The following is a 15,751-nucleotide window of genomic DNA, read 5'->3' as shown; positions in this document are numbered from 1 at the left end:
GGCTAAACTCGATAATTTATACTAGGTAAACAAAAGACTGAATACAATATGTTATCAGAGTAAACAGTTTGTGTGCATATATATTACACTTGTTGGATTAAAAATATTGAATAAATAAGCAGAGATAGTAAAGTTTACTTTGAAATCATGCATTTCAAAGCAAATTTGTGAGGAAAGATGATAACTCTTAATTAAAAAATTACCCTTTTTATATTTCAAAGCAAATTTGTGAGGAAAGATTATATCTCTTTTAAATTAAAAAATTACCCTTTTTATATGTCAAAACAAATCATCTGCTTTGTGACAAGAACATTTCTGTTTTACGAACTTTTCTTACACTTGATGGTATTTAGAACATTTTATTGATATGTTTATTGGAAAAAAATGGTAACGATTGTTTATTAGTGTGGAGTATTTAGTTGAGAAAATATATTACGTCCTACAGGATGTACAAATTAAAATCCTATAGTTGGATCGGTTTGTTAATTTGTTTACTCTGTTTGTTTGCAATTTCCTTAAAATACACCAACCCCGGGATGCTATTGTTCAACCCCAGGGTGAGAATTTCGGTGTGAATCCGTGAATCGATTCTCGCAAAGATTCTCGTAAACAGATTTACGTGAATCAAAGTTGACTCTCGCAAACATTTGTAGGTTACACAGAAGTTGATTTGCGAGAATCAAATGATTCCGCAAATTCATTCTGCAAGAATCAAGATTGATTCTCGCACTGTGAAATGAAATTCTGACCCTCCAACCCTGGCAGTCAGCTCAGACCTGAGATATGCTCTATGCAAATAAGCAGGCACACACATCACATTAGTTTCAATAAGTAACAACATTTGTAACTCTGGGTCATAGGGGAAAAAATATTGGTCCTGCTGGGTTATCAGGATCATCTTATTTGACTTACTTGCTAATAAATTGATGCCATTTTTGACATCCTCTGGGCTGCATTCCTGGGGTGCACACACTCCCCATGAAACATCAAGCGCAAGCTGGAATACAAAAAGAAACAATCTCAGAAAGCTTACAGATAAGATATAAAGTGGTATGCACGTAAAGGGGTTGGACTATTTATCAACCCTTTGCAAGGTCATCTCAAAATGAGGTTCCACCTACAAAGTGTGTTGCTTGTTTGTACACCTTTCATACGCACACTTTTATTATTGTGTACGCCATGTGAAAACAATCTGCTGCGTTGGGTAAATGTGTGCAAAAAAAACACCACTGCCTTTTGTGCACATGTTAACACAAAGAACCTCGTCTTAGTAGCAAGATGTCGGATCCACGCAATAAGCCAATGAAGGTCATACTCTGCAAAATTTGCATGACGCTCTTGGAGGGGAAAAAGTGTACATCCGAATAATTTTGGCATGTCCCCACTTTCATTTAAAGTCAATGCTGGTTTGCAATATCCATGCAATCATTGCAATGCATTGTGGAATAATGCACATTTTAAAAGCGCCAATTTGTACAAACCACTCTAAACCACTTTACCTTTTGCTGATAAATGCAGCAGGTACACCTTTCCTTTCCTTTCTTATACTTCCTATAGCAGCTCATTTGAGCTAAACTGGAAGTCCTCTGAAACTTAGGGCTCATATTGAAATTCCCTTACACAGGAAGGTGTGCGCCATCCTGCAGCTTCCCTGTGCTAGCCTTCTTTTGTTAAAATCCTGGGCCGGGTGTACATGTATCCCTGCAGCATATAATCCATCCGCTTTATGACCGAAGCTTTCGGAGGCGCGCTTAGGGGTGGTGCAATAATTATGTGTACCCCGGGTGAATTATAGCGGGGGCAAAGATTTTTGGCAGGCCAGAAGGGGGGCAAGCATTTTTGGCACGTCAAAAGGGGGTCAAGCGATTTTTGGCAGGTCGAAAGGGGGGCAAGCAATTTTGGCACAGATATTTTGGGTACCGCTTTCTACATTACGCCCTAAAAGGCATAGGAAAACGTTAGGAACACATTCAAATATGCACAATTTCCTGCTAGCTGCGCTTTCGCATTATATGATAAGACAATTTAAGGTTTTAAATTCAGGTTCCCCAAAATCTTGCATGTGTAAGGGGGGGGGCAAAGATTTTTTGGCACGGCAAAAGGGGGGGGCAAAGGTTTTTCGGCACGTCGAAGGGGGGGGCAAAGATTTTTGGCATGGCCAAAGGGGGGGGCAAGCATTTTTGGCAGACCATTTTGAGAATTCACCCCCCCGGTACACATAATTATTGCACCACCCCTTAGCGAGGGGAATCCTGCCTTCTTTCTGTGTGAAAACGTGGTAGGGTATTTCAATATGAGCCCTTAGAGGAAGTGATTATACAGATATCAGAACCGGGGATGGTCCCCCTTCTCTTTTTGAATAGCTCTGACACTTAACGTGCACAGGATTTTACTCTCCTGTACACGGGACCACCAGCTTTACGTGACTTTCCGAACCACGAGACACCGTTCATACACTACGTATATCTGCATGTGCTACGTAGTGTATGGGGGCGAGAAGGAATAATTATACAATTATATTCTATGTACTGCTTTGAAGCAGAGCCTGCTTCACACTTTCAGAGAAGATATCTCCGATACACTTAAACCTCACAGTAACTGAACATAATTGCTGGATTCCCGACCTTCTAGGAACGTTTTGGGATAGGTTAATAAATTCTCACCAAAGGCAAGCCCAAGGCTCGAACCCACGCAGATCGTATATTATCCCAGCCGACGGCTCAGCACCTTAGACCGCTCGGCCATCTCGCCCACTTGAGAGATGACCATAAACACATGTGTTACAATCTAATACTGTGCATTTTCCCATAGCATTACACATGAGATTAAATGAAGAAAGAAGAAGTGACTAGCCTAGTGTGAAACGTTAAAATGTAAGGAGACATCTAGCATCTACAGTGTATTTGAAATTGTATATCGAGAATTTCCAATCACAGCTTTTACTTTCCAGGTGAACTTTATTTCCCATAGCATTACGCATGGGATTAAATGAAATTGTAATTATAAAGAGAATCTCTACTCACATCTCTTGTTTCAGTAAAGATACGTTTGCGCACAATATACATTCACTTGGAACATTAACATGGTACTTACTCTGGGGTCTATTGATGTCCCATCCACATGCATCTGTACAATGCAATACTTGTACTTTAGACTTTTACACTCATCATAATGACCTATCCATGCAACGTTTCCAACCAATGCTCCAGCTGCTGGCTTCCCCATAGCATCTGCAACTGTTAATAAAATGTACGTGCTGTTCAAAAACATGTAACTACAGGGATATACTTGAACGTGTGCCGTCAATTTGATGTGATTCAAAACTGCTGATTGGAACAACATCGTGGTACTTAATTTCGGATCTATTGATGTTCCATTCACCAGGGTTGGCACAATTTAAATCAATAAATGTTGGTATTTATACAGCACCTTTCACATGTGCACATTTACCATGTCACATTTATTCCGCTGTCGTTGTCAGCTGCCAAACAATGCCCAAGTCATACCTTTGGGCGGCACTCAATGGACAATATTCATAACAGCTCCCCATTTCACCCCTGGGTAGAGAAAGGCAAGTAAGGTAAAGCGCCTTGCCCAAGAGCACAACACAATGGTACCGCCGAGGCTTGAACTCGCACTCACCGATTACAAGGCAGAGCCCGTACCTAGTACCTGTAGCTACAAATAATAGTTAAATTAAAATCAAATACTTACCATAGGCTGCTTTTGTTATGTTCGTTACAAGTTGTGCAAATGCATCTAAGCACTGTTGTGACACATTACTGGGCTGGACTTGAGTGAATGGTATATGATCTGATGCCAGTATATTATAAGCAGGTATTCCAGGGTATTTGTTGTGGGCAGTAGTAAGGTCCATTGTTGCTAGTAGCAATAGACCTACAGCCATCATCCTGATGATATGACATGTCATCACACTTCTACTTATGACCATGGTGTGCATTCAGTGTTGTCCTACAGCAGATTTAATGGCACACACATGAATGACCTACATGTAAAACATTTGGTAGAAATATAGAAAAAAACATATTAAGGTTGCTTTAATGGCTATGGTGTAATCCTTCAAGAAAGACTCTCAGCTGTGGACTCACCTATTCGGCCTTCGATCTCGCTGCTCGGTTTTAGACTGGGACTAAAAATCATGACTACATACATTGTAATTTGTAAGGTAAATAGGGGAGTGACATTTTTTATTTTGCCTTTGGAGATGTTGATACAATTATCCAATCCTTAGAATTGTAGGCTTACATATGTACTGATTTTGGCATCTGATTTGGGGGCTCAAGTTTTAATCATTTAAATAAATAAACTGAAACAGTTTGGGTCTCATTCTAATGAAGTTAAGGGGGTACTACACCCCTGGTCAATGTTGTGCCTATTTTTGCATTTTTCTCAAAAATTATAGCGCATTGGTGACAAGTAAGATATGTATATTATAGGGGCAAGGACTACAACTACTGCACTGTAATTTCTGGACATTTTATTTAAGCACATGTGGAGTTAAAGTCAAAAATGAGGGAAAACCAATAATTGATCAATAAATCAATAACTACTTGCTTTGAGTTGCTGAATTTTCAGTGCAGTAGTTGTACATGTACACTGCAAGATTCTCATCTGTGTGATGCCGATGTCACCACAATGTCACTCCATCGGAAACTACACCTCGGTTTTCCATATCGCCGGTCCGAAATAGCCGGGTAGCCAGCCTCCTAGGTTTCTACAGAGTGACTTCGCGGCGCGGAGTCTTCGCAGGAAAGTCACACCCGTGTGACTACGCGACTGGGCCTGGTGCTCAGTACCGGCGTTTTGGGTTGCCGGTTTTGCTTTTATTGCCATATTTTTTATATTCTCTTGATTTATTCAAATAATATTCTTTATTTCTTGCTTTTTTTTAGGGGATTAGGGAGGGGAAATTGCAAACTGGACTTTAAAAATAAGGGAAATATTAGATGAATAAAATAAATTTGTTAGTAAATGAAATAAACATGATCAGTAAACAAAGTAGGCCTATAATTCAATAAACTAAATTATGATGAATAAAATACATTTTTGTTAATTGGTGGTTAGGCCTATTTGAATAACTAAATAAATAAAAAGTTAAGAAATAAATAAATAGGAAGAAACCAATAAACGAAGAATGGAAGAAACAAAGAACCACTTGGAAAGAAAACAACTTCAGAAAAATTGCAAATAAAGAAGTTAAAAGTAGGAATATAAGAAGCATGTAGGCCTGTTGATGAATTAAAATATTAAATGTGTAAAATAAATAAATAAATATAACAATAATAATTCATAACAAGAATTAATATTTGCGTGATAAAAAATAAGACAATTTCAAACAAACATTGCAATATGCCTATATTGATGTGACACCGATTTATAGGCATAATTTGATAACGTAAAAAAAATCAACATGAAAAACAAATCAAACTAATATAGGCCTATAAAAACACCATTTTGAAAAACGGAAAAAGAAAATAGCACAAGCCAAAGTTTTGCATAAACTTACGGCAGTAAAAGTATAAATTTGCAGTAGACCTTTCAGGAAAGTGACAAGAAGTAAAACAAATGCATGCTAGGCCTATAAATCAATATTAAATATAACAGAAAAAGTTTTGGCAAATCAAAATGTATAAATTGAAAATGCTAGGCCTATAATAGGCATACTTTATGAACTTCGCTGAAAATTAATATCTCTTTTAAAACATTTAAAAACACAATTGCTTTTAAATATAAAAAAAAGTTTCAATAGGCCTATATAACGTTATCATGCAAAATATGAAAAATAGGCCTTTGTAATAGCAAAACATGTCAAATAAAACAAATAAACAAAATAAAAATGTTTGAAATGAAACAAACAAATAAACCAAGAACAAGAACTGCAAATAAAACACACACAGTTGACGAGATTATTAAACAGGCAGCACGAAAATAATTAAAAATATATAAAAGAGAACAATAAATAAATGAAACAAAATTAATCGAAAGTTGAAATATAAATGATAAAGAATGTAAAAGCACGATAAAAACAAAGACGACAGTACGGCCACACACCCATGCACTGTACAGCATGCAGCATCAATCAATCAATTATAAAACCAACTCATTCCATTCATGAGCGTATACAAGCAGTAAACAAGCATGATACGCCAGATTTGTCATCATCGGGCGCCAGATTTTATAGATATACGCCGCCCCCCAGAGTGTTCGAACTCATAACAGGGTTCGGTCAAGGACCTTTTGGCAGCGTAGTCACCTTCAAGTTCGCCGACTGGGTACCCAGCAGGCAACGCATGGGGGCACTGGCGACGGAAGTCACTTTGATGTGACTACAAGATGTGGACCACTGTCGGAATCTAGTCAGTGGTGTACATCATGAGTCGCCGATGCGGCATCGAGGAGATAACACATCGGAGGCTAGCAGTTGTAGTCACTGCGTGATGACACTGCTGCATAGTACCCTACTGCCTTGTTTCCGATGTAGTCACTCTCTTGTAGTGACTCACGGCCACCATAAGGTAGGTTATTATGGCGTGACGGCGGTGGTGACTGCAGAGATCCAGTGCGATGTAGTCACTCTGCCGCCAGGAATTTTGCAGTGTAGTCCTTGCCCCTATTAATAATAGTATTATACATCTTACTTGTCACCAATGCGCTATAATTATTGAGAAAAAATAAAAATAGGCACAAAATTGGGCAGGGTGTAGTCCCGGTGTAGTATCCCTTAATTCTGACATTAATCAACAACCCTGTTGCTGAGTATGGTAAGATCTCTTTTCATGCCACTGGAGTGGGTTTTTTTTATACAGGTAAATCTTCATCTTCCTTGGTTGCGAAACCGAGCAGCGAGATCGAAGGCCGAGTAGGCAAGGCCTCAGCTGAGAGTCTTTCTTGAAGGATGAAAATAAAAAATAGGCACAAAATTGGCCAGGGGTGTAGTACCCCCTTAAGGATGTAAAAGGTTACACAGATTTGCGGTTAACCGATTGTGAATGCACTATCCATTTCACTAACCGTTCAAACGTAAAAAAAAATTATGTTATATTTTTTTATTTTGGAGTGTTTTAAGATATTCCAAATCCTAAGGGGCTGTGCAATAATTATGAAACCCCCAAGTAAAATTTCCAAACTGCTTACCAAAAATCACTCCCCCACTTCTCGGCCTGCCAAAAATCTTTGTCTCCCCTTTGCACATGCCAAATAGTTGTAACTAAAAATTTCAACGCTTGAGGACTTGTTCTCAAGTTGTAGGTACTCCCGTAGGGTGCCTCCAGGGTTTTATTTTAGCAAGTTTGCATTAGTATATCTGGTAAAATACTCACTTTAGAAAGCTGTGTCACTGATGTATTAGATACAGACTTTAAGGTACATATTTCGAGGTGCATAACAGACACAAAATTTGTGTCATAACAAACACCAAATTGGTGTCGATGACCTGACATGCATGCATTCTTTTGTGATGGTCTTTCAATTTGTGCCGAGTGTCCTTGGCAGACTTGACTATGCTTCAGTGGTCATGAAAGGATTCAATAGATAACCTCTGCCCCACTAATCCCCAGCTATTGTCTGAAATTGCACCTCGGAAGATATATTATAACAACTCAGTCCCTCAAATGATAGTCATATAACGACCAAAAGATAAATGACTGACTATCATTGAGGACTGAGTTCCGCAGTCTACTGATGTATGTCATCTGTGATTGATAAACTCATTCTATGCATCAGCTTTGTCCAAAAAAATATTTAAAAAGATGATTGCGGCGACACATACACGTAGCACCTTGGAACTCACGGTCGGAGCCGCAAGTTCCAATTATTGGAACTACATGCCAAAGGGATCCCAATTTGCAAACCTTAAATGGTCTAGATACATATAACCAGCCCAGCGTGTAGAAAAATTGCATATTAAGCGCTTCCATACTGCTTTCCTTAGCCTTTTTAGAGTGTTTTATTTAACAATATTAATAGGCACCCCATGAATGTTTGCCAAAAATTGCTTCCCCTCTCGCTCACCAAAAATGTCTTGCTCCCCCCCCCTCAATTTTACCCTATAACAGAACACCATGGCTCATAATATTGCACAGCCCTATATTATAAACAAATAGGGTTTTTTTATCCCCTTTTAGCATGAATCGAATCCATAGGTTCCTACAATCTGCTGAGGTGACACACATTTGAAGGGTGTACCCCCGCCCCCCCTTTAACTTAAGTTTATACTATGATACCATCAAGTTTCTATAATAACTTGATGTTTAATAGTTAAGTTCATGATTTAAGCTTACCTACTGTTTTAAGCTTACTGCAAAATTGTTTGTGCTGGAGGCTGGAACACAGATCTGCCGTGTGCTGGGTCGAGCTGGAGAGATGTTCAGCTCATATAGTTTACGAGGCAACAATTCATGAAATGAAAAGTGAATCATGCAATTACTAAAGATCACATGAGGCTGACCAAAATAATATCCATCTTTTGTGTGTCAGATCGCCCGGGTCAGGTTGTTTACATTGTAAACTGAAAAGGTCGATTAACCTACCTCATAGAACGCCAAAGGTGATAGAGTCGTATTTATGCAATGCAATTTTTTAGGGACTTCGCGTTTATAAGGAGGTTGCAATTGGTATCGCTGGCGAATGCAGTCATATCAATCAATCAATCAATTCTGGACTTCCCACCTCTTGTTTCAGGTGCACCGCTTTATGCGTGAATGTCACTGGTAACTCCACAGACGAAAACACCACACTGTCACAATAGAATATAAAACACTCAAAGCAAGCCAAGCTATATGTATTATGTACATGCTCAGGTACTAGATTATGGTGTGAGTTCAAAATAGCATTTGAGCTGATGTTGAGAAGTTATGAGTTTTAAATGTAATGCATGCATGTAGGTGATGCACAAATATATTAGGTTCTGGCAATAGCAGGTATTTAACACTGGCTTAGACCTTGCAACTAGCACAAATACATAAGGTGGCTAAAATACAAATTGTGCCACTTCAGATACAAAATACAATTAATCAAAAAATATACAATGAAAAATAGCTGCAACAGCATTATTAAATACAAATCGCAAAGTCGGCTAATGCGAGAAGTGCCGAACATGTCAATTACTAAAGAATGGACTGTAGCTATTTTGTTTCTACAGTCCAAGATAATATAAAAACAAGAGGGATGCGGACACACAAATGAGGCCAAGAAACTATTAAAATGTAGTTTCAGACCACAACAACAGGCTATGTTGTAGAAATCCTAGCAATCAGAGCACTCGTGGACATGTAAAGCGTAGCACCAGCTCCTTGTGATGGCTTCGATTTCAGCTGTAGAATCAGGTGTCAAGCATATGTGGACAGCTATATCTGAGTGTGAAGAATCTAGTAGAAGTTGAAGAATCAGCTTCCTGTTGCGCATAATTTCATTCACCTTGCACTCAGGATAGTTCTCGTAGAGAAATCTCTCAAGCCTTTCGGCGTAGAACTTTCTTGGTTGTTCTAGTTCTTCACAGGTCAGCAGAAAATGATGTTTAGTTTCCTCTTCTGACTTACACAGCAGACATGTACCTTCAACTTTATGCTGGTTGAATTTTGCACGGTTGCTTTGTAGAACATAGGTGTCAGTAAGTAGTCTTGCTTTGATGCTGGCTCTCTCAACATCTCTTGGGTTAGTTGGTAAGGATGCCCATACTTGATGAGGTCGTCCTATCTGAAGATTAGACGTGTTGAGATGCTTTAAGGAAGATTTAATTTTAGCATCATTAATCAGCTCTTCATTCCAATAACTCTTGATTGCCTTGTCAACAGCTGTCTTCCACTCCACTTTCGAGGGTGGGTTGCTGATAACATCAAAGATGGAAGGAAGGTTGTACTTGTTGAGGACTTCTCTGACTTTCATAAACCAGGAATTGCTCTTGAAGGGCTTAACAGCCAGCTGTCTGATTGCTATTCGGTGTACGGCACTATCCGTATCACGTGAGATACTACCAAAGAGAGATATGATTGCAGAATCAATCTGGGCTTCAACAGGCTTGGCACCAAGGAGACCATAAACTGCAGCATTGGCTGGTGCAGGCGATGAAGGAAGAAATTGGAGTTGACGGAGAATTTTCCTTTGAAACTTCTCCATCTTATCAATGTCGGCACGCTTGAATGTGGTTGCTTCAATGCCATAAAGCATTCTAGGCAGTACATAGGTGGTCCAAATGTGAAAAGCAATGTGAGGTGGGAGGCCATTTCTCCCATGTAGACCTGCACCCATTAGCGCATATGCAGCTCTTCTCGCACGTTGTATTCGCTCATCAGTATCGAGAGAGTTGTTGGCTTTCCTAGATATACCCAGGTGGACAGCTTCCTCACAATATGGCATTTCTTCATTTGCTATAGTCAATGCTGTGTGAACAGAAGACTGGTACGGAATTGTGGCACTTTTTGAAGCGTTGATTTTATATTTGTGGTCGATGGAATAGTTCTCAACTATATTGAGAGCTAGTTGGGTTTCCACTTGGGTGTTTGATAAGATAGCCATGTCGTCAGCGCATGTTGGAGCTGGGACATTAATTGTACCAATGCGATGACCGTGTGGTGGCCACTAAGTTGATCAAGAAGTCTATTTGTGTACACTTTGTAGATGGGTGCTGAGGTAACTCCACCTTGTCGGACTCCTTGCTTTACTGTGAATTCTTCAGAGAGGAAGCCATTCCATTTGATAGCAGTACTGGGTTGTGATACAGCTGTTTGAAGACAAGCCAGAGGTCACCCTCTATGCCAGCTCGATATAGTTCGTCAAACAGGCTGGCGTGATTCACTACATCAAAGGCTTTGCTGACGGCAAGCAAGGTTACATAGATGGGCTTCTTGTTTTCAGAAGCTTCATTGATAGATTCTGTAACAAGTAAGGCTGCATTGGAAGGTGAGGTACATTTCAGAATCCTCTTTGCATTGGATTCTGCATATTAGATAAAATTGGGTCTGCTTTCAGGAGCCAGGCTTTCTCAAGAAGCTTTCCTAGCACGGAGGTCACAGTTATACCTCTGTAGTTGTCAGGACAAGTCTTGTCTTTCTTCTTTTTAAGGATTGGAGTAAGGATTCCCTTCATCAGTGCATCCGGAATGTATGAGGTAGCCATCATGTAGTTGATTTATATCAGTCAGCAGATGCAGAGTGTTTTCACCAGCATATTTCAGATGTTCCGTGCTGAGGTTGTGGGGATCCTGGGCTTTCCCATTTTTGAAGGAAGAGATGAGTTTCTTGGTCTCGCCACTGGTGACTGGAATGATGTTATTTGTATTAGCATGACAGAGCTTCTCAATAATTGAGTTTCGAAGCCTAAGCCGTCACTTGGGTAGTCCATAGACGCTGACTCACTGCTTTTATCAGCCAGTCTACTGAAATGGTCTTTGAAACCGTTACAAATCTCACTTGGGTCTATCAGCTTCTTGTCGTCCGCAATCAGAACATCAGTAAAGTTGGTTGTTTCAGACCGTTGAGCTTTGATAAGCTTGTGAAAGAGCTTGGTGTCATTGCTGTGTGCTTCGCTGATCTCAGTAAGCTTCTGGTCATTAATATCTCTTACTGATCTTCTAATTGCAGATCTAAGGTTCCTTTTGGAACTTTTCCTCTTGATATTTATGGGATGCTGAAGATCATTAGGTCTGCCGGCTTCTTTCCAATTGAAGTATGCAGCCTTATTGACTTTCACCAGTTTGCTAATTGTTGGGTTCCAAATATCAAGTCCCCTGTTAGACCTTTTGGCCTTCCTCTCAGGTTTCAAGAGACATTCCTTGGAAGTTGTTAACATCAGAGTAGTGAGGTCATTGATGACCTTATCCAGATCTCTGTTGCTATCGATTACACCAGGATTGATCCGCTCGTCAAGAAGCCTGTTATATTTGTATCTGTCTAGCTTGCTCCAGTCAACTTTGGGATTTTGGTGGCTTTTAATAGGGGAGTTACTTTTGTTCCTCCTGTTCTCCCTCTTGCTTGGTAGCGAGATTGTCCCAAGACAGGTACATGGTCAGATACGTTTTGAGTTAATATATCAGGGTGTGGAGTCTCTTCAGGTGTTTTAACATCCTTCTCGAATTTCTTGGTAGTCAGGATGTAATCAATCTGGGAGACATCTCTGCCATTACTATGGTAGAAGGTAATTACCTCTGGAACATCAGTAGAGATCTCTTTTCCACTGCAGAAGGTCTTGAACGCTTTGTCTCTGGCATGGGGATTCTTACGATTTAATGAGGCATTAAAATCACCCAGCAAGATGATGTTATGAGAAGTATCATATTTCTCCATGATTTCATTGATTTCATCAAGGACATCGTAGAATTCCACTTCAGCTTCAGGAAGGCCTCTGGAAGGCATGTACACATTGACAATGCATAACTTTATAATGCCGGTGTTGATTTCTATACAGACGATCCTGTTACCTCCATCTGGGAGTATCTTGATTCTCTCATCAAGTTCCTTTCGCCAGAAGAGGGCGACACCACCGTATCCTCTAGGACGTTGAAAGGGGCTAATAGGGTTGTCATCATCCACAGACTTTGCAGAATAGTTGAAAGCCTTATTAATCTGGTCAAGTTTGCACTGCTCGAAGTTGAAAAGCCAATGTTCTTGTACTGCAAGCACATCAACAAAATCAAGAGTCTTCTGAATGGCTAGGAGGTTGGCATTGACATTTTTAACATTGTAGGTGGCTATCTTAATTTCCATGCATTCCTTCTGCTGGTGCCGCTTTCTTGGTCGGCCCTGAGAGGCTCTTCCTGCCCCTAAAAAAGGCTTATTGGTTGTTCTGCCATTTTGTGAGTTCATGCTATCAGGAGGCAGTTGTTTTAGTAGGCCTACTTCCTTGCGCTTGGGGGATACATATCGTTTGTTGAAGTAATGCGATCCATTCTTTGGAACTGCACCAGAAGAAGGTGAGCAGCTTTTATAGAATGATTTCATGTCAAAATCGGCATCAGCATAATCGGCTCGATTTGAGTCACACTTGTCATACCAGTTGTCTCTCCTTGAGCTCGGCCTCCAATAAGATTTGGGGCTCTTTACTTCATTGCTGTTGTTGTAATGCCCACCAGTTTCTGAATTATGATGGCCTTTGATTGTTACAGGGGGCACTCTAGGCCTGGCGTTACTTACAGCTGCAGGGTATCTGGTGCTGACAGTGGATTTCATATACAAGTCTTTAGATTTAGCATTAGAGTCATATGAAGAGTAATTTCCATCTTCTTGTCTTGTAAATTCACAGGTCTTGTTAGTTGGTGCAGGAGAGTGAGCGAGTAATGCTCCGTTCACACGTTGCTCATGTGTGAAACTAGCTACCGGTACATCTGGTAAGATGCGTTTAGCAGGAGAGTTTATGGGCAAATCTTTTTTAACCGTCTGGCTTCGAAGCGAAGGAGGTCGATAAACACCATAAGGCTGCCCACCTGCATGAAAGTATGACTTAGCATGCGGTGATTGGATAAGCTTGTTCCTATCATATTGTCTCTTCTCACTATTTCTTTTACGACAGTTGGTGAGCAGGTTTTGAATTAAGGTATTCATCTCTTCTTTGGTTGGCAGTTTACGGGCAGTGTTGTTAGTTTCTGTGTTGTATCCTCAGTTGTACAAGTTGGAATGGGTAGTGATCTGTCCGTACATGCAGGTTGTTTTTGGATCTTGGAAATATTGAGTTCGCTGGCAGGTATCTTCTTTTGTGTGTCAGTGACACAATTTGTAGGCAATAGAGTAACAGGAGTCAAAACGTGGATCAGTGGGTTCTGATGTGCAGACGGTATGGTTTTGCTGTGACATTGACGCTCGTTAAAATCTTCATGCAGAACATTGGTATTATTCTCAGGAAAGTTTTTGAAGGCTTTGTGCTGCATCTTTAGTTTGATACATTTCTCGCTACATGTATGCACCATCTCTGGGTGACAATTGTGTTGAGTAGGATTTGACTTAGTACAATCGCTAAGGCACTGTGCATGTTGGGCCCAGCAGCTGTTCTTTTGCACTGGTATATGCGCACATTTTTCTTCAAGTGCAGACATGCGTATCTTAATCATTTCAAGTTCAAGCATATCATTTCTGTTATTAGGTTGGCAAGTAGGCACACTGTCATCAGTTTTCCTGGTGTTGGAGTGACAGGGGTTGTTTTCATTCCCTTTTTGAGCAGGTTTGGAAATCAGCTGGAGTTTCAGCAGCTTTTCATTTTCCTCACTTTCTTTTATCTTTTCTTCAAGCAGGCACACATAAGACTGGATGTGTGCAATTTGCTTGCTTCTGTCTTCGATGTCAGCAATTTTCTTGTTTATCTCTTTTTCCTTCTGGACTAGCTTCCTTTCCCATGCTTTAAGGCGCTTTTCTTCAAGCTCAAGTAGGATCTGGGAGTCATTGATTGCTTTATTTAAGTCTTTCATTTTGTCATTGTCCTGGGGCAGCATATCATAGCTGTTTTTATTTCTACTGGTACTGGCAGCTTTTTGCCATCAGCGTTGGAATAGTTAACGGCTGGAGCTGTAGTTATTGTGGTGAGCATAGGCTGCTTTTTCTTAGTTAGTTTGATTTGCTTGCTTCTGGCATCATTTGAGCGTCTTCCAGTTGTGTGCTCGCTGCTTTCTCCACACGATGCATTTTCCACTTCCTGGGCGGTTAGCTGTGTGCTGGTCAGATGAGTGTCCCTAACTGTATTAGAAATTATATCAGTTCTAGTGGCTTTTTCAGCATTTATGTTAGATGAAGATTCAGTTTGCTCGGTTGCTGTTGTACATCTGGTTAGGAGTTCATGATCACTTGATGTATCCACAGATCTGGAGGCCTTGGAGCAGGGTAAAATCCTCTTGTTGTCAACAGTCAGTTTGATTTCACCGTTAAGGCTGTCACAATTACTTCTGCTTTCCAGAATATATTTTTCAGGAAGAGGCGACAGAGGCGAGTTTCCACTGCTGTTATTGTTGTGGTTGGCTGGCCCCATCGTAGGAGTTGATTTCATACGATGGAACATACTTATAGTGTCATTGTTACACATAGTAGGAGTCTCATTTTCACAAAATATGAGGTTACTGTCAGAGTCAGCATTCTTAGAATGTCCTTTCCTCAGCAAGTTGACAGATTCGGACACATCATTACCCAAGAACGTCTCCTTGCAGACAAGAGTAGGCTTTAAGGGATTGTTCTTACTATCATTGTTATCACGATTACTTCTGGTCTGAGCAATATTTCTTCCAGGTGGAGGCACAATCTGTGAGGCGGACTTTTGTAGTTGCTATTCCCATAGTTGGCAGATTCAATAGCAGAGATGGATTTCTCATGTTGAAGCAGGTTTATGGGGTCATTATCACATCCAGCAGAGAATGTGTTTTCACAGGTTATGAGGTTGTAGTCAGTATCGGCATTGTCAGGAAACCTTCTCAATGGATTAGCATATTTGGAGGCATCAACACATAAAGTCTCGTGGTTGGCAGGAGTAGCCTTTAAGGGATTGCTCTCGCTGTTTTTTGCTATCACAAATATCTCTGGTCTCAGTGAAGTTGCTTTCAAGTGGAGGTACAATTTCCCAAGACATATGCTCACCGTTGTTCTCATAATTGGCTAGATCCATAACAGGATTGGCTTTCTCATGCTGGAACAGGTTCTCCATGTCGGTGTCACACATGATTGAAGTCGCATTTTCACTGACCAAAAGGTTACTCATAAAGTTGACATTTTCATAGTCACTATTATCATTCAGGTCTTCATAAATGGGCAGATTGCTGGCTATA

General features: G+C 40.2%; 2 protein-coding genes across 2 annotated transcripts in view; both read right to left on the bottom strand.

The window, feature by feature from the left end:
• Nucleotides 1-8,537, bottom strand: part of LOC140150998 (nose resistant to fluoxetine protein 6-like) — a 31,127-nt gene extending 22,590 nt beyond the window's left edge. The window contains exons 1-4 of the mRNA XM_072173185.1: nt 8,301-8,537; nt 3,715-4,006; nt 3,094-3,236; nt 913-997 (exon numbers count right to left, since the gene is read on the bottom strand). Coding sequence (XP_072029286.1) covers nt 913-997; nt 3,094-3,236; nt 3,715-3,961 — 475 coding nt within the window. The 5' untranslated portion in view covers nt 3,962-4,006; nt 8,301-8,537. The remainder of the gene's footprint in view (nt 1-912; nt 998-3,093; nt 3,237-3,714; nt 4,007-8,300) is intronic.
• The window catches only part of LOC140150238 (nose resistant to fluoxetine protein 6-like), a 107,199-nt gene that overhangs the window by 24,014 nt on the left and 67,434 nt on the right, over nt 1-15,751 (bottom strand). The window lies entirely within an intron of this gene.

This window comes from Amphiura filiformis, chromosome 4, assembly GCF_039555335.1.
Source record: "Amphiura filiformis chromosome 4, Afil_fr2py, whole genome shotgun sequence".
Taxonomy (NCBI): domain Eukaryota; kingdom Metazoa; phylum Echinodermata; class Ophiuroidea; order Amphilepidida; family Amphiuridae; genus Amphiura; species Amphiura filiformis.
Note: the sequence above shows the minus strand (reverse complement) of the source record. Positions and strands in the feature narration are given on the sequence as shown.